The 16,332-nt window shown below is 52.9% G+C and overlaps 6 protein-coding genes across 6 annotated transcripts; 5 read left to right on the forward strand and 1 right to left on the reverse strand.

Annotated features, from left to right (window-relative positions):
• Positions 1-227: 227 nt before the first annotated feature.
• Positions 228-2,423, forward strand: MYCGRDRAFT_111483 (uncharacterized protein; the record flags this gene model as incomplete). The annotated part of the gene is made up of 1 exon (XM_003847896.1): positions 228-2,423. One exon carries the CDS (start codon positions 228-230, stop codon positions 2,421-2,423), a length of 2,196 nt encoding a protein of 731 aa, XP_003847944.1.
• A 4,490-nt stretch (positions 2,424-6,913) lies between these two features.
• MYCGRDRAFT_97057 (uncharacterized protein) lies at positions 6,914-7,810 on the forward strand (the record flags this gene model as incomplete). The annotated part of the gene is made up of 1 exon (XM_003847897.1): positions 6,914-7,810. The coding sequence occupies one exon, from the start codon at positions 6,914-6,916 to the stop codon at positions 7,808-7,810; it is 897 nt and encodes a 298-aa protein (XP_003847945.1).
• Positions 7,811-8,424: 614 nt separating this feature from the next.
• On the forward strand, positions 8,425-9,990 carry MYCGRDRAFT_50394 (uncharacterized protein; the record flags this gene model as incomplete). The annotated part of the gene is given in 6 exon segments (XM_003847898.1): positions 8,425-8,651; positions 8,710-9,053; positions 9,109-9,189; positions 9,209-9,326; positions 9,550-9,732; positions 9,792-9,990. 6 exon segments carry the CDS (start codon positions 8,425-8,427, stop codon positions 9,988-9,990), a joined length of 1,152 nt encoding a protein of 383 aa, XP_003847946.1.
• Positions 9,991-10,221: 231 nt separating this feature from the next.
• MYCGRDRAFT_50632 (uncharacterized protein) lies at positions 10,222-12,074 on the reverse strand (the record flags this gene model as incomplete). Its single annotated transcript, XM_003848095.1, has 4 exons — positions 10,222-10,578; positions 10,641-10,845; positions 10,896-11,952; positions 11,978-12,074. The coding sequence occupies 4 exons, from the start codon at positions 12,072-12,074 to the stop codon at positions 10,222-10,224; spliced, it is 1,716 nt and encodes a 571-aa protein (XP_003848143.1).
• Positions 12,075-12,731: 657 nt separating this feature from the next.
• MYCGRDRAFT_97060 (uncharacterized protein) lies at positions 12,732-13,605 on the forward strand (the record flags this gene model as incomplete). The annotated part of the gene is made up of 3 exons (XM_003847899.1): positions 12,732-13,085; positions 13,179-13,326; positions 13,409-13,605. The coding sequence occupies 3 exons, from the start codon at positions 12,732-12,734 to the stop codon at positions 13,603-13,605; spliced, it is 699 nt and encodes a 232-aa protein (XP_003847947.1).
• Positions 13,606-14,232: 627 nt separating this feature from the next.
• Positions 14,233-15,881, forward strand: MYCGRDRAFT_77435 (uncharacterized protein; the record flags this gene model as incomplete). Its single annotated transcript, XM_003847900.1, has 6 exons — positions 14,233-14,418; positions 14,493-14,526; positions 14,584-14,672; positions 14,731-14,761; positions 15,000-15,514; positions 15,567-15,881. The coding sequence occupies 6 exons, from the start codon at positions 14,326-14,328 to the stop codon at positions 15,714-15,716; spliced, it is 912 nt and encodes a 303-aa protein (XP_003847948.1).
• Positions 15,882-16,332: the final 451 nt, after the last annotated feature.

Genomic DNA, 16,332 nt, shown 5'->3' on the forward strand with positions numbered 1-16,332 from the left:
CTTGGTTTGCTGATTGTGGTACGTAGCTTGGGCATGTTATGACGTGCGGTTGGTATGGAGAAAGGTAGGAAGACGGTATATATGAAGAGAAGGAAAGGTAGGAGGACGCTTCTTTTTGCACTATCAAACTCAGCCTACATTGCATACCATACTCCACCTCTTCATCAATCAATTCACTCCATCAACCACATCCACCTTACACAAACCAACAAAACCGACTCGCAATCATGGGTATCATCCAAAAGATCGAAGAGAAGCTCGGCGGCAACAAGTCAACCACCACCGACGACGTCAACAACACATCCAACGTCCACTCCTCATCAACACACCCGACCACAGGCTCCTCAAATCTCCACAACCCTACCTCAACATCATCAACTGCACATGGGACGAGTGGCATCACTGGCGGCACTTCCGGCGAGGGTTCGCATCTCGCAAGCCACAACCAGAAGCATGATGGTCTGACCGGCTCTCACGGAGCTCAGCACTCGTCTGCAACTTCAGCCTTGCCCGGAAGCCATGCGTCCAACGTTCACGATCACACTCTCAATCCTACGACCGCTCACCAAACCACCGGGACTGTCGGCGGACACGGTGTCGGACAAGGCTCGCATTTGACCGGTCAGTCTCAACAGCACTCCGGAATGCCCGGCTCGTTCCCTGCTGAGCACACTTCTGCATCTTCTGCTTTGCCTCATGGCAGCCATGCCACCTTTACCAATGCTGGATCTCACATTCCTGGTACTGCTACAACTGGTGCTCAACAAGGTAGCGTCCTCCCTGGACATGGCCATGACAACGTCGTTGGATCCCACGCTTCCTCTACTCACGCTGGATCACACATTCCTAGCACTGCCACGACTGGTGCTCAACAAGGAAGCGTCCTCCCTGGGCATGGCCATGACAACGTCATCGGAAGCCAGACTTCCCACTCTGCGCCTGGACAAACCGGCTTGACGGGATCTCACGATACAAACACAACTTCCGGACTCCGAAACGAGACTCACCCACCCCACGGTGCTCAAACTTCCAGCCACCATGCCGGTACTGCTGGCCACTCCCACGATAACGCCACGAATTCGACCCACAACAACCAGTCCAGCGGTGGAATGGCCGGTTTGCTAAACAAGATCCCTGGCATTGGTAGCAAGAGCAATGACAAGCACGCCCACGACTCTCACTCTCACACCAGTACTCACGGTCCAGAGGAGGGCGTTGGAGGCCACCATGTTTCCAGCGGTCCAGGACAGCACAACACTCTTTCCTCCAACACCGCACACAACACCCCAGCTCAGCCATTCGATCCATACAGCTCCGAAGGCCAACGCACCGCTCTCAACGCCAGCAACGACGCTCATCACGACGGCGCCCAGCACCGGAAGTCTTCCGTCAAGCCCGTTAGCGGCCCTCACGCCACATTGGAGAACCACTCCGCCATCCCTACCGCTGGCGGGGTCAAGGTCGGCGATGGTCCATTCGAGCAAGACCGCTCGTACGATCCTACTGCTAAGACCGCCCACATCACTTCCGATGCTTCTGGCAACTCGCATTCAAACCACGGTCACGGCCATCAAACTGGTCCGGACAACCGTGGCATGATGGACAAGGCCAAAGACACTCTCAGCAGCAAGCGCACCAACCACCCGGACGACCCGATCACTGGTACAAACTTCGATCAGAAGAACACCGGTGGTCTTACTGGCTCCAACCAGACTCATGGTCTTCAAGGCCAGTCCGCCCATCAAGGAGGTCTGACTGGTGGCTCTCACTCTCAGACTGGCCATTCTGGCCTTGGATCTTCCAATGTGCACCAGAGCGGCTTGAATGACCATGCCCACAGCGGTCTGTCAGGCACGCAACCCTCCCATCTCGGTTCATCGAACATCCACCAAGGAGGACTGACTGGCGGCTCTCACGGCGGTCTGTCATCAAACACCCATGGTCAAACCCAGCACTCCGCGCTCGGCCACTCTGGCAACCTGACCAGCGGCACATCTGTCAACCAGCCTCTGGCTCACGACCAGAGCTTTGCTGAGCGCCACGTTCCAGGCGTTGGCAGCAACACTGGCAATGTCGGACACAGCACCACGAACCCTCTCTCCAGCCACAACCAATCACACTCTGCTGTTGGTGGAATTGGCTCGAACACTGGATACCCTCTCAGCAGCAACGACCACTTTCCTTCAAGCAACATTCCTCAAGTGCAGTCCGGCAGCCACAACAACACCGCCAACCCTCTCACCACCCATAATGCATCGAGCAACATCCCTGGCACGCAATCACACTCTACTGCCGGCGGTGTCGGACACAGCAGCGCAAACCCGCTCAGCAACACCCACGACAATGCGAGCGGCGGGCACTACCAAGCCGGCTACAACGATGCCATGGCGCGCCAGCAAGCTGAGCAGTCGAGGAGATTGTAGAGCTTGAGTCACGCAGGACCTCGATGGAGGTTGTGAGATTGATAGAAGATGTATCACGAGTCCACGACGCCGTGGTACGCCAACAGGCTGAGGAATTGAGGAAGTTGTAAAGGTTGAGTCACGCAAGACCTGGATGGAGGTTTATGAATATGATAGAAGATGTATTATGAATTGAGCATGGGCATGGATGGGAGAGAAAGGAAATGTGGAGAGGAATGACGAAGTTTGAGTGCACATCATGCAAGCCATTGGCACTTGACAGATGGCGCACAGGACGAGAACGAGCTAGAAGCATTGATAGCAGATATGTCAAAATGCTTCTGTATCTTGAGCACCCTTTCTTCTGCGGCACGCACAATACAGGGAAATACTAATGGCCGGCGCCCTCATATCTAGTGACCGGCGTCCAGCCATATCGCCGGTAATGCTCGTATCGTCCAGCTCCCGAACTATGGTCGATTTCCGGTGCAATACAGGGCCGTGCACGGGATCCTTCGCGTGTCGCGTGTACGCGTTGTCCATAACTTCTTCCACCACCTCTTGTCGTCGGTATTGCCCTTAAAACTCGTTGTATCTAGCTCCTTTAATAGCACTAGTGTTGTCCACCCTTCGACCGCCGACACCGCTACTAACAGCGTCGCAGCTGCTATACGAACGCCGCCTGCTTAAGGACTCCGGTGTGCTTAATAAGGGTGTGCTTAATAAGGGTGGTGCTCGTAAGGGTAGTGGACGGACTCTCGGAGACGTTATTAACCGGCTCGCACAACGAGCGGTAGCTCGTGAGGAGGTTTCGAGACTAGCGGCGGCGCCGGACGCGACACTATGGCAGGCGCTGGACGATTCGGATAGTAAGGATAATAAGGAGGTGGTAGAAACGATAGATATGTTCACTAGCGATAATGTTAGCTGGCACGGACTGCGTAAGGGTAGTAGTAAGGTGGATGAAAAGTCGAAGGTTTCTTAAGAGCTCACCGCCGCTGTCACCGCCGCCGCTAAGTCATCCAGTTCCAGCGCTCTTAACCGCACGTCCTTTAGGGGTAGTGTTGTTAGTAAGGGCTCTCGTAAGGGTGTTGTTAATAATGGAAGTAATAAGGATGCGCCGCATAAGGTCGTCGAACTAGAGCTACTACCTACAAACGAGACCTTCGAGAGCGCCGAGAAGGCCTTTAAGTTCTGCAACGAATAGGCTATGTCTTATGGATATGCTCTGTCGATTACCTCTACCTACAAGAACAATAAGAAGACGCACTTCGTCCGCAAGGTGTTAGGCTGCTGTCGAGGTAGACAACGCAAGGCAAGGCCCACGAACGGCAAGCGACCGAAACGGGGGAGGTCTGGCATTAGCTGTCCTATAAAGGTCGATATCGCTCTTAAGGATATGGCTAAACCGGCCGGTCGATAGATTGTAAGGCAGTTAAGCCGCGAGCATTATTGCTAGCCTCTTAATCCTTAGGCGTTCGCAATCCACCGTCGACGCGAGCGTAACGATGCTATAAGAACGACGATTCACGAGGACTTAAATGCTAACGCTAGTGTTGCTACAACCCTCGCACGGCTTCAAAACCGTAGTAGCTGTATCTAGACAGCCGTCGACATTCGCAATACACGCTATTAAGCACGCCGAGCGCTCTAAGGCGATATAACGGCTGCAGAGGCTCTCGTAAAGTTGCTCGAGCACAAAGGAATACTACACAAGATTAAGATAAACGAGAAGAAGGAGCTGGACAGACTTCTCGTCCTTAATCCTTAGATGTTGCAGTACTACAGGCGATATCCGGAGTACCTTATCCTTAATAACACGTACAAAACGAACCGATACAACCGGCTATTAATAGACATTATCTCCGGCACTAGTGCTAACCTTACTATCCCCCTTGGATTCGCTGTTATCGGCAGTAAGGATGTAACGACCTATACATAGGTGCTTAAGGAGTTAAAGAAACTACTATTAACACACTACAAGCCTAGATCTACGCCGTCTGCTCTACGAATACACGACCCCTTGCTATTGCCAGGCTTGTTTATTACGGATCGAGATAGAGGCTTGATAAACGCGCTAGATGCGGTGTTTCTAATAATACCCTTAATTATCTGCCGGTGGCACGTCTTTAAGAACGTGCAGGCTCAGGCTCGTAAGAAGTAGCTACAAGTGCTGTCTATTAATAAGGCTAGCTAGCCAACTAGCATAAAGGAAGATGCACCTAAAGCGGTCGCGTTTATAGCGTTGTTTAGACGCACTATTAACTCTGCGACTGTTGCTAAGTTTAACAACAACAACACGAAGTTCTGGGCTTATAGCCAGTTACCGGAGGTTAGTAAGCTCTATAACTATATCAACCGCGAATACTAGCCGCACAAGGAGAAGCTAGTAGCCTGCTGGACTAGTTAATATCCCTTATTCGGTTAGACGTCGTCGTCACGCGGTAAAGGAGCACATTCGACACTGAAGAAGTAGCTAGCTAGTAAGCGGCACAACGTGCTTAGCTTGTATCTTAAGATAGAGCCATAGTAGACTCTTTAAGACGGCTAATTAAAGCATGCTTATAGCCTTAAGCAGAAGGCTATCCTAGGTATATTGCTAAAGCCTGCGTACGCACAGGTCTGTCGTAGTATTTACCGCAAGGTGTTGTAGAAGGTTGCAGAGCAAGAGGTGTTAGCAATCGACGAATTAAGGGCTCTTAAGGAGGGCAAGATATCATTACTAACCGTCTGCTCGCACTACTTTACGCAGTTATAGGGCTGCCCTTGCAAGCACAAGATTATAGATATGTTAACGGCCGGTGAATTAAGGTATACTATAGACATGTTCTACCGTTACTGGCATATAGATAAACAGGCTGCACCGCTGGCTCGCATTGTAGCTGTTGACCGCAGTATCTATAAGCCAGCCGTAATTCCTAACAACCGGCTATATAATGCACGACCGCGTAGTGCAGGCAGAGGGCGTGGACGTGCTAACACACGCGAGCCCTCAGCATTCGAATACACTAATGCTAATTATCCAGCTTTAACCGCACTAGCGGCTACAAGGGGTAGTGGACGAGGGCGTGCGAGAGGGGGTAGAGCGCGTAGAAGGGGTAGACTCGTAACTCCTTCGCAGAGCCAGCCTTAACAACAACGCCAGCCGCTCGTTCACACGCCTTATAGCTTATACTATAGCATTAGCTATAGTGTGCAACTAAATAACACTGCTATCCGACACGCAGTTAGACTGCGACTATTAGCACAAGCACCTTCTCGTAACGAGCAATAGATGCGAGCTATGCACTAAGAGCAACATAGCCAGCAGCAATATAGCTAGTAGCAACATGGCTATATAATGCTACTACCTTCTACCGCACCGGCACGACAACAACTACTACTACCTTCGACGGCAATGCCCTTTAAACGTCTACTATTGCATGCACGGTAATACATAAGGGCTAGCCAAGGGAGGCAGTTTTAAGAGCTATATAGTTTACTAAAATACACGTCTATCCTCTATAATGCCAACAACACCCGGTAAAGAGACATTAGAAGTGCGCTAAGAGCATAATTTGCACTAATACAGGCCTGATATTGCATTAGCAATATCATCTGTTCAGGATAACAGTCAATATTAGAGGGCGCCGGTCACTAGATATGAGGGCGCCGGCCATTAGTATTTCCCCACAATACACTGCGATTCTGTTCCCGAGCATGTCCTTGTTCATTGGCCGCTGTACTCGTGAATGCGGCCAATGTACAACTCGTCGCTACCACGATGTCCAGATGGGCTTCCCTGCACTCGCTGAAAGTGTTCTGCCACATGACGCGGCAAGTGAGTTGTACTGTCCAGCAGCAGGATCCTTGTGGGAATGCGACACATATTGACATCCATCTTATAGTAGATGATGCTTCGGCCAGCAGTTCGTGTGCACGATGATGAACTGTGAACCCTTTATCCTCGTTTCAGCGAGAGTGTGGTTGTTCCACCTCGTCTTGGCACCAAACGATCAGCGAACATGTTCAAATCCCGATTTGTTCCATCTTCAGCCTTCATTCTTCCATCGAAAGCACCGCCGTTGCGACGATCTTCATCGCGTGCAACGCCTGTTATTAATTAAATATGGCCACGACGGTCACTGCACAGCTCCGCCTTCCACATCGCCGGATATGTTGTCGATCTTGGGCAGTGGGCCCATCGTCAGAGGCATAATATAGCCACGCCTGGCTATACTGGGCGTCGCCCACAAGTCATGGGCGCATGGCACCAAACTCAAGACGGGCATCTTCCTCCGCCCGGCGCACAACTTTACTCACCACATCCCGGCGAGATGGCGGAAGATCACCAACATGACGTCTTGAGCAGAGTCACAGGCAGACGACACGACGTCGTAGCGAGCTTTCCAAGGCATGAGTAGGTACATGTATCGCTGACATTCTTTTACATTAGCTCTTCATTTCTTTTGTGTTTGTTTTATTATATCACCTACTTTTCTCTTTCTCCATTGGTGCTTTCATTCACAGCAATGGGTATTATCAAGGCATTGTCACGAAAATTGAGCGGCACTCGCGCCGACAGTGGTGTGCGGAGTAGCGAGAGGCCGTCGTTGCCGGGAGATCGCAATGGCCTGCAGGGGATGAACAGTCGGGGTCAGATGCAAAACGGTCAGATGCAAAATGGTCAGATGCAAAACAGCCAGATGCAAACCGGCATGTCGAATGGACACCTTGCAGTCCAAAATGGAGCAAATCAGTCGACCACCACAGAGCTCGTACGTCCGCAGTACTCGACACAACCAAGCACGGCCAGCTCCAACCAAGACTACGCGAATCTCCCTTCGCAGCTATGCGACGTCGTCATCCACTGCGCAACGGTTCTGCCTCGAACCAACTCCAACACATCTTCCGTACAATCGAGCGGCATCCCGCCGGGTGGACAACACATCGACTTCAGGAATGGTGGGAATCAGAACGGCTCGTTTCAAGGGAACAACCAGCGAGATACCATCATGCCGTTACACAGCGAACAGAACGGATACCAAGCAGGAAGACTATACAAGCAGCCCAGCGTTGAAAGTTCCCTGCACAGTTCCCGTCCCAACACCGGCAACGGCCATCCAGATGTGTACCGCGGCCCCTGTTCTTGCGGAGGTACTCCCCTGGGTCAAGACTCACGATGGGACTCATCGCAAGACAGCTACAACAACGGCAACAATAACCGTCACACCATGAACGTCGGTCAAAGTCACGCCGGTGCGTTCAACAACAACAACAACAACAACCAACAGAACGGCTGGAATCAGAGTGGACCACCGACAGACTCAAGTCAGAGCAAGCAACGGAATACTTACGGCATGGAGCGCGGTGCATACGACGAGGGCTATCGCGATGCCATGAAATCACTGCAGGAACGACTACAATGAGGAAACATCGCAAGCCGGCTGGACCGCCTGCGATGTCTGGGATGCTGGCCATCTCGGACCTCACTCAATGCCTTATACACTAATTGGAGAAAGTTTCTTTTTGGTTTTGTTTCGCGGTATCGGCGCTCTTTGCAAACTACAGCGGGTCAAGATCACAGCGTGTATACTAGGAAAAAAGAATTATGACAGCCACTCTTTAATAGTGCCATTCGTTGACAATAACATCAGGCTCATCGACTCCATCGTTTGGGATTCTGCTCTCTCCCCGTTCATTCCCGCTACAATGTAATGGTTTCCAGACTATCGTCTGTCCAGACCGACGATGAAGGCTGTCAATAGGCTCTGATCTGTTGCATGTATCAATATCCGTAAGAGTCTGCCTAGGAGGTCTACTTATGCCGAGCACGGGGCCAATCTAGCCGCTTCTAGCTCAACACTGTACTAGACACAGGCTAGCGCGTTGAGACGTACACAGGTGGTATACCCCCCACTTCCACCTCCATCAGCCTTACTTTGACCTGCTCACAGTTTCATCATGCTTGTTGCAGCAACGACATCAGCACGCGCAATGATGCATTAGTAATCCACAACTTTTGTGGACCACTTTGTGGCAGATGTTGCGCTTCTTCAAGACCTCATTTCCGCCCCTTTCAAAACGAGTCAGACTCGACTCTCGGCCGGTACGAACTGCGACTACTTACGCGACCGCAAAGCTCGAAAACTCGAAGGACAGACACTACTCCGTGCGAAATCAGGAAAGATTTCATGACGGGCGCTACGAGGCTATCAAGCAGCTAGGTCAAGGCACATATTCACGAGTCTGGTTGGCAAGGGACTTGCAGTACGCATCTAAACGCTGATCTAGAGGCCTTGCCAACGCTCGATCCTGATCATCCTAGCAGACAGAATGGATATGTCGCAATTAAAATGCTGACCAACGATTGCTATGGTACCGAGCACGACATCTTTGAAATCGAGATACTCGAAACGATCACTCGCGAGCAGAATCGGCAGGACCAGCCCAATGGCGCTCACGTCCTGGGGCTTTGGGACAGATTTCAGCTCACAGGCCCGAACGGGAGACATGAATGTCTAGTCTTGCCGGTCCTGGGAGGCACTCTTGGTGTCCAAGCGCGGCGCTTCACACAGCGGCGTATACCCTCGGGGATCATGAAGGGTATCTCACGGCAGCTGCTCATTGGTCTGACATTCTTACACGAGAGATGTAGAGTGGTGCATACAGGTGAGTAGCTATGTCCATACCAGAAAGCTCCCATGGCTGACTATCATGGAAACAGATCTGCAGCCGTCGAACATTTGCTTCGACCTGAACCAGCAGCAGATTGAAGGGAAGCGGTCATCTGCTGACGGAGTAGCTTGTACACTGACCAGCTGAAGCAGATGTGGCCATGGGACAGAGTCTTGAGCAAGTCACTCCCAAGAGCGAACCGGGTGCACCAGGAACTGTTCGAATCATTGACTTTGGCGTCGGTAAGACGGAATCAACCACGAGCATGTTTTCCATATCTGGATGCTAACTTTTCAGCATCCTGGATCGACAGACATCTGAGCGACAACGTTCAGCCAGAACACCTCAGAGCTCCTGAGGTCATACTGGGGGCTCCATGGGGCTCCTATAGATATCTGGAGTCTTGGGTGTCTGGTCAGTCAAGCCGCACTTCGCTAGACAGCGCGACATGAACAAATGAACGTCGAAAAGAAGCCACTAACTTTGCGAGACAGATCATCGAATTTGTCAAAGGCCACATCGCATTCCCGGGACAAGCCAAGGAAGGATCGTGGACCTCCAGCGATGACCATCTGGCGCAGTACATGGAAGTCCTCGGACCTATGCCTCGCGAGCTACTCGAACGAGGCACCAAAGCACACGAGTACTTCAACGAACAAGGTTCGTACTGGCCGTGTACCCTCGATCACGACTGACCAGGCAATGCGCTCCTCGATCAGGCGTCCTTCACAGAATTCCCACCTTGAAGCAGACGAGTCTCCAGGACTACGTAGTTGCTGAACAGGGTCCGTTCCAGCGGCCTTCAGATATGTCTGCAGAGGAAGCGCTGGTCTTCGCGGATTTCTTACAGGGAGCGCTAGCACTCGACCCTGACCATCGAAAGACGGCGAGTGAGTTGTTGGAGCACGACTGGCTCAAGGATATAGCCTGAGCACTTCTGATATCGCCTTACGACCAAGTCGTTTCCGTAATGTATATCGCAGGGCGAACGATACTGACCGCGTTGGACTGTGAGTCTTGAAGACAGCAACCCGCATAGACATGCAGTAACGCACCACGTGTCTACGCAGAGGCGACGACATCTTTGTCACATGTGATGCTCAAAGGCCAAAGCACATACTGAGACAACCGCTTAAAGTCGATTCCAGTCGACAGAAGGCATCTACAACTTCGAAGCCCTCATAATGCCTACCCCAGCAACCGCCTCCTTCGCGGCCTCATCCCTGAGGACCCGCTTCAAAATCTTCCCACTCGCACTCTTCGGGATCTCATCCACGAACAGCACGCCTCCCGTCAATTTCTTGTACGACGCAAGCTTATCGGTGATGAGAGCTTTCACTTGGTCCTCTGAGATGCTTGACCCGGGTCGCCGAACGACGTACGCTCTTGGTCGCTCGGCATCGGAGTTGGGAGGCGCGGGAAGACCGATGACTGCGACGTCGACTATGTCGGGGTGATAGAGTAGCACGCCTTCGAGCTCAGGAGGTGCTACTTGGAAGCCGCGAACTTTGATGAGTTCCTGCAAGTGAAGCAATGTCAGCGAGAAGCCAGTTCGCAGAATCTTCGGATCGGTCTATCTACCTTTTTGCGATCTGTGATGTACCACTTTTTGGTCTCCCGATCGCAGTACACGACATCGCCGGTTTTGAAGTAGCCCTCTGCATCCCAGGATTCGGCGTTGGCTTTCGGATTCTCGAAGTACTCTGGTACGATCGTAGGGCCGCGGACACACATCTCTCCTTCGACGTTGAACTCGGTGATGTCGTTGCCGTCATCGTCGATCAACCTATACCCATAGTAAGAATCTCCTGATCCAAAAAGCAAAAGGCGACTTACTTGACATCCGAATTCGGCAGGATCGTATTACCAACGCTCCCGGTGTCGTCCTCGTCCGGATAGTAGAAGCAAGTAAACACTCCCGTCGTCTCTGTCGACCCCAGCACTTGCGTAAAAGTGCAGTCATCCGCACACAACGCTTTCAACCTCTCTCCGGATTCCCGATCCAACGGCGCCGCACCACATCCTGCTCGTCGCACCGATTTGAGCGAGTACTTATGTCGCAGCGGCGAGTTGATGATCGCGATGACCAGCGGTGGCACGAAACCCAGCACCGTAATACGGTACTTTTCCGCCGCGGCCAGGAACGGCTCCAGTTCGAATCTCCGCATGATATACGCTACATGTCCTCTCCTCAGCGGACCGCAGTGTACCGCTGGCACAGTCGCGACGTGAAAGAGTGGCAACGGGAATAGGTTCCGAATCTCCCATTCTGGCACGCTGATTTCGGAAGTCATGGTGTACCAACTCGTGGCGTTGTAGTGGCTCTGCACCGCCATCTTCGGCGGACCGGTGGTGCCGCTGGTCGTCAGCCTGGCGACTGCTGTGCTACGACACTTCTCCTCGCCAGTGAAGCGCACCCAGTCGGACTCGCCTTGCTGCAGCAACCACTCCCACGACCTAAAACCTTCCGGGCAAGGCTGGCCGCGGACGTTGAAGATGAAGATATTCTTCCGGTCCACGACGCCTTTGGTGCCTTCTAGCACGGTCTCCAAGAGCTCGGGTTCGACGAGCACGAATTTGACCTTGGCCGTCTTGACGTGATGAGCAATCTCGTATGGAGTGTACGCCGGGTTACTTCCTGAGAAGACGCCTCCTGAGCCGACGATACCGAGGAAGGCGATGCAGTACATGATGTCGTTGAAGGAGGCGATGCTCACGCAATCTCCCTGGCGGAGACCGGCGGCATGGAAGCCTGCGCATAGTTTGCGAACAAGTTGGCGGGATTGCGTCCAGGAAAGGGTGCGTGTAGGAGTGTCGAGGTCGATGTATATCTGCGAACTTGTTAGAAGGTGATTGAAAGATATCTTTGCTATATTTCGAAGGCTTGAATTTCCTGTTGGTTCATTCCGGGAACTCACTCACAGGCTTGTCGCGATCATAGTCGCAATGGTCGAACGTCCACGATATAAGGTCCTCCTCTGGTAGAGGATACTTCCAATTGCTTAACCACGGCATTGTGTTCGTAGTCCTCTATCAAACTCAGCAATGAAGGATAGAAGCAGACGAGGTCCTAGAACTGTCGAGTCAATCATGTGTAAAGAAGCCTGGGAACAGCTGCAATACGCATTGTAATACAATGCAGTACAATTTAGTCCGTTCGTTGTCGAGATTAAAGCACAATGCGGGGCGATGCTGTCAAAGCTGTAGAGGTACTGCAATTGTGCAGCTTGACACCGAGTTGGCGACTCGGCGAGTCGCAGCCGAGGAGCACTGCACCCCTCGCGATACTTGTGCTCCATAAATGACCAGATTTAGTCTTGAACAAACGTTCAGTGCCGGGCTGATTTTGGTCGCTGGGCAGCCAAATGATGCTGTTTTACAACTCCCGAGTTGAGGAAGAGAGGATGATGCTGTCGAGCTAGCGGAACGCCAGTGCTATTGCGCACAAGTCGTGGCATGCTGCCATGCTCTGACAAGAATCGTATTCGCCGCCCTACTTTCCACTCGATCGTGTCGACTTCGGAACCACGACGGCTCATCCCAGTTCGCACCGCGGATCAGCCATGGACCGGGGCAGGACAGTGGTCAACGGGGTCCAACCAGGAATGAAGAGGTCTGAGTCCAGCTTCGTGGCAACTTCTTTGCTCCCCGGCCCAAGACAGCCTCCTCACAATGTCCAGCTTCGAAGGGAAAGTGATTGCCATCACAGGCGGTGCATCTGGGATCGGTCTCGCGATAGCCAAAACACTCCACCAGCGTGGTGCAAAAGTCAGCATTGCGGACGCAAATTCAGCGGCCCTCGAAAATGTTGCTCAGGCCATCGGGACCGACGACATCGTTGCGGTTCAATGCGATGTGCGCCAGATGAAGGAGGTCGAAGCCTGGCTGCAGCGCACCGTGGACGGCTGGGGCAAGCTGGACGGCGCCGCCAACATGGCGGGCATATCCAGTCCAATGCCGGGCAAGGGATCTATGGAAGAGGCAACAGAGGAGGAATGGGGCATGACGATCGCGGTGAATTTGACGGTATGAAGATGTGGCTTGAATTCGGCTGGCGTTCGACTGACTTACTGATCGGTAGGGCGTCATGCACTGGGCTGTATGAAAGCTGAGCTGAAGTGGCTCAAATCTGGCTCGGCGATTGTGAACGCAGCATCAGTCGGTGGGACCAGAGGCTTCGTGGGCTCGGCAGCATACTGTGCTTCGAAGCATGCCGTTATAGGGCTCATTCGTGCTCCTGCGAAGGACTTCGGCCCGCGTGGCATACGTGAGTAGATCGACGAATCGACTGGAAGCACTCGGCTGACCATGCGCTCCCCATCGAAAAGGCATCAACTGTATTGCACCAGGATACATCGATACCCCAATGCAGCGCGCGGCTGTGGCAGGAAAGGAGGATCGCATCGGTACCTTCATCGCTAGTCTTCCGATTGGGAGGGTGGCGGACGCAGAAGAAGCCGCCAAAGTGGTCTGCTTCCTCTTGAGCGACGAGAGCAGCTACGTTACCGGAAGCGTGTACGACGTCGACGGAGGGTACCAGTTGTAGGGTGCGGTCTGCGCTGGATGGACTGGGCGGTGTGGCCGTAGCTCCGTGCCGCCGCTTAGTTACCCAGTCCAAGCCACCCGGGCGCAACTTGTGAGGTCAAGTTGGCAGCGATCATGCGAGATATACCATCGATAGATCCTTCAGACCGTCGAAGCACTTCGAAAATCTCGATTCCCTCCTTCCCATCTCTCCGTGCAAGCTTCGTAGCACAAGCCTCGCTGGAATGCTTTGGGCCGTGCAGCACGCGCAGGAGAAGGGAGGCATTCCTGATTATATCGTAGCCGACAGAGATGATTTTCCAGGATGATCCAGACAGCTGTAAGATATATGCGTGACGTCTTGGTCGACCGTGACGCATGCCATTGTTTCACATTCTTCTGCTCTTGCATCTGCTCCATGCTCTCTGCAAGTCATCACATCACCCGAAACACGACAAGATGGCCATGACTACGATGCTGTATCGTGAGGAGTTTCCTCCGGCGACGTCGGAAAAAGGCGGAACTCTACCGGACCAACAAAGCATAGAACTACACGTGAGCCGCGACGCCATCGGCAAAACCGCGGGCCATTTTGGAACTGACAGCTCCCTTCAAACAGAAACATTCGTCCTCCTCCGCCAACACTCGCACCAACGCCAGATCTTCCTCCTTCAACGACCTACATACCACATCCCAAGGGACCGATCGCATTTCTCAATCGCACTCCCAAACCTCCAATAACATGAGCAGCATCACTCCCGATAGGGTCGAGAAGGGCCTTGCGCCTTTGCTCCCAATCCCGGCTTTCGGTGATCTCGGCAAGGCCGCCAACGACGTACGCGATCAATCGATTTCGGAGGATTAACGTGGAGGTCTTCATGATGGACACGCACTGACAGTTCCGGACAGCTCATCAACAAGGACTTCTACCACGCCGCTCAGGGTTCGTGAAGAGCTTGAAGCTACTCCTAGCATTGCACAGGACTGAACTACGATACAGGCACTCTCGATGTGAAGCTCAACGCTCCCAATGGCACCAAGCTCAATGTCAAGGGCAAGCAGGGTTTCGACGGCGTGACCAGCGGTTCCGTAAGTCGTCCTCCCGACAGCTAATCATTCAAGGCGCATAGGCTGACACCCACGACAGGTCGAGGGAAAGCACGTTCTCAAGCCTCAAGGTACGCAATACTGATGTTTCATAGCCTTCAAGCTCAATACCGTCCGACGATCGGAAAGTGAAGAAGAGAAAGAAGAAGGAGAAGGAGGCGGAACAACCACAACATTTCTTGAGACTCTTCGGAATGGTCGCAAGACTACCTTCACCATTGCGAACAAGTCTCTTTTTTGTGGCGCGCGGCATGCCGGACGGCGAGAGCACAAGAGCAATCTATGCGCTGACACTTCGGCACAATGAAGGTATCACGATCACCCAGGCATGGTCCACCGCATCCCTGCTTGACAGCAAGGTCGAGCTCAACGATGTTGTGGCCGATGGCGTCAAGGTCGACCTTCAGAACCTCTGGAACCCATCCAAGGCCGGTTCTGCCGCTCAGAAGCTCAACTTGGCCTTCAAGAACCCAAACGTCCACAGCCGCGCCTTCCTCAACTACGGAACTGCTAAGGGCAATATCGACGCCGTTGTGGATGTGACCGCTGGCTCTGATGGCTTCCTTGTTGGTGGTGAGGCTGGTTACGATGTCCAGAAGGCCGCTATCACCAGGTACAGCCTCGGTCTCGGCTACCAGACTCCAAACTACACTGCCAGCATCGTTGGCACCCAAAACCTGAGCATCATCGCCGCCAGCTACTACCAGCGCGTCAACACCTCTGTCGAGTTCGGAGCCAAGGCCGGCTACGACGTCAACGCCCAGAAGGCCAGCGGCCTCGAGATTGCGTCCAAGTACAAGCTCGACCCACTGTCTTTCGCCAAGGTACGGAATCGATTGTTGCATTGTTCTTGCCTTAGACTGACCATTCTCTCAGGCCAAGATCAACGACCGCGGTATCGCTGCTCTTGCGTACAGCACCAAGCTCAACGCTGGCACCACCCTCGGCCTCGGCCTCTCTCTCGACACCAACAAGCTCAACGAGGCCGGCCACAAGATCGGTACTTCGCTCACCTTTGAGGGTTAGAGACCGCATCGCGAAAATGTATCGATAGTCGAGTCGCAAGAGTGGCATAGCATGGAGACGAGGATAAACACATTGTGCTTGGAGCTCGAAATGCAGCAATGCATGATCGCGGCATTGTACGCAAGCCGATCCGAACCTGTACCAATTCAGCGAAGATTCACCCAACTCCACATTCCAGAGAACGTCAAAGTCGTGTTATCTGTCGTACCTTAACCGTGCGGCGTACGACGGCTTCTGCTCGGAGATCAGAAGGCGTCCGAGCAACGTCTAGATGCGCGAACCGAAATCAGTACACTATTAACCGCGCCGGTCGCTTAGCAGAGCCGTCACGAGGCACGTTTGCAGGGATTCACCACGCGATGGATCCACTTGGGTTCTTCTCCTTCACCTTTCGCTTTCGCTTGACGACACCTCCAGTGGAGTGCATCGCGAGGCACCAACGACGGTCGACGCATTCAAGGTGACAACCACAGCTCGGTTGACATTGTAAGCACAATGCACAATGCGGTGACCAGATGTCGGGTAAATGCTGCTAATACCAGACACTGCTAAGATGTGCACTTTCTGCAGGTACAGAGTTGCGCCTCTACTTTTCACGTCATCACTTTTGTTCTTC

This window comes from Zymoseptoria tritici, chromosome 12 (assembly GCF_000219625.1).
Source record: "Zymoseptoria tritici IPO323 chromosome 12, whole genome shotgun sequence".
NCBI classification, from domain to species: domain Eukaryota; kingdom Fungi; phylum Ascomycota; class Dothideomycetes; order Mycosphaerellales; family Mycosphaerellaceae; genus Zymoseptoria; species Zymoseptoria tritici.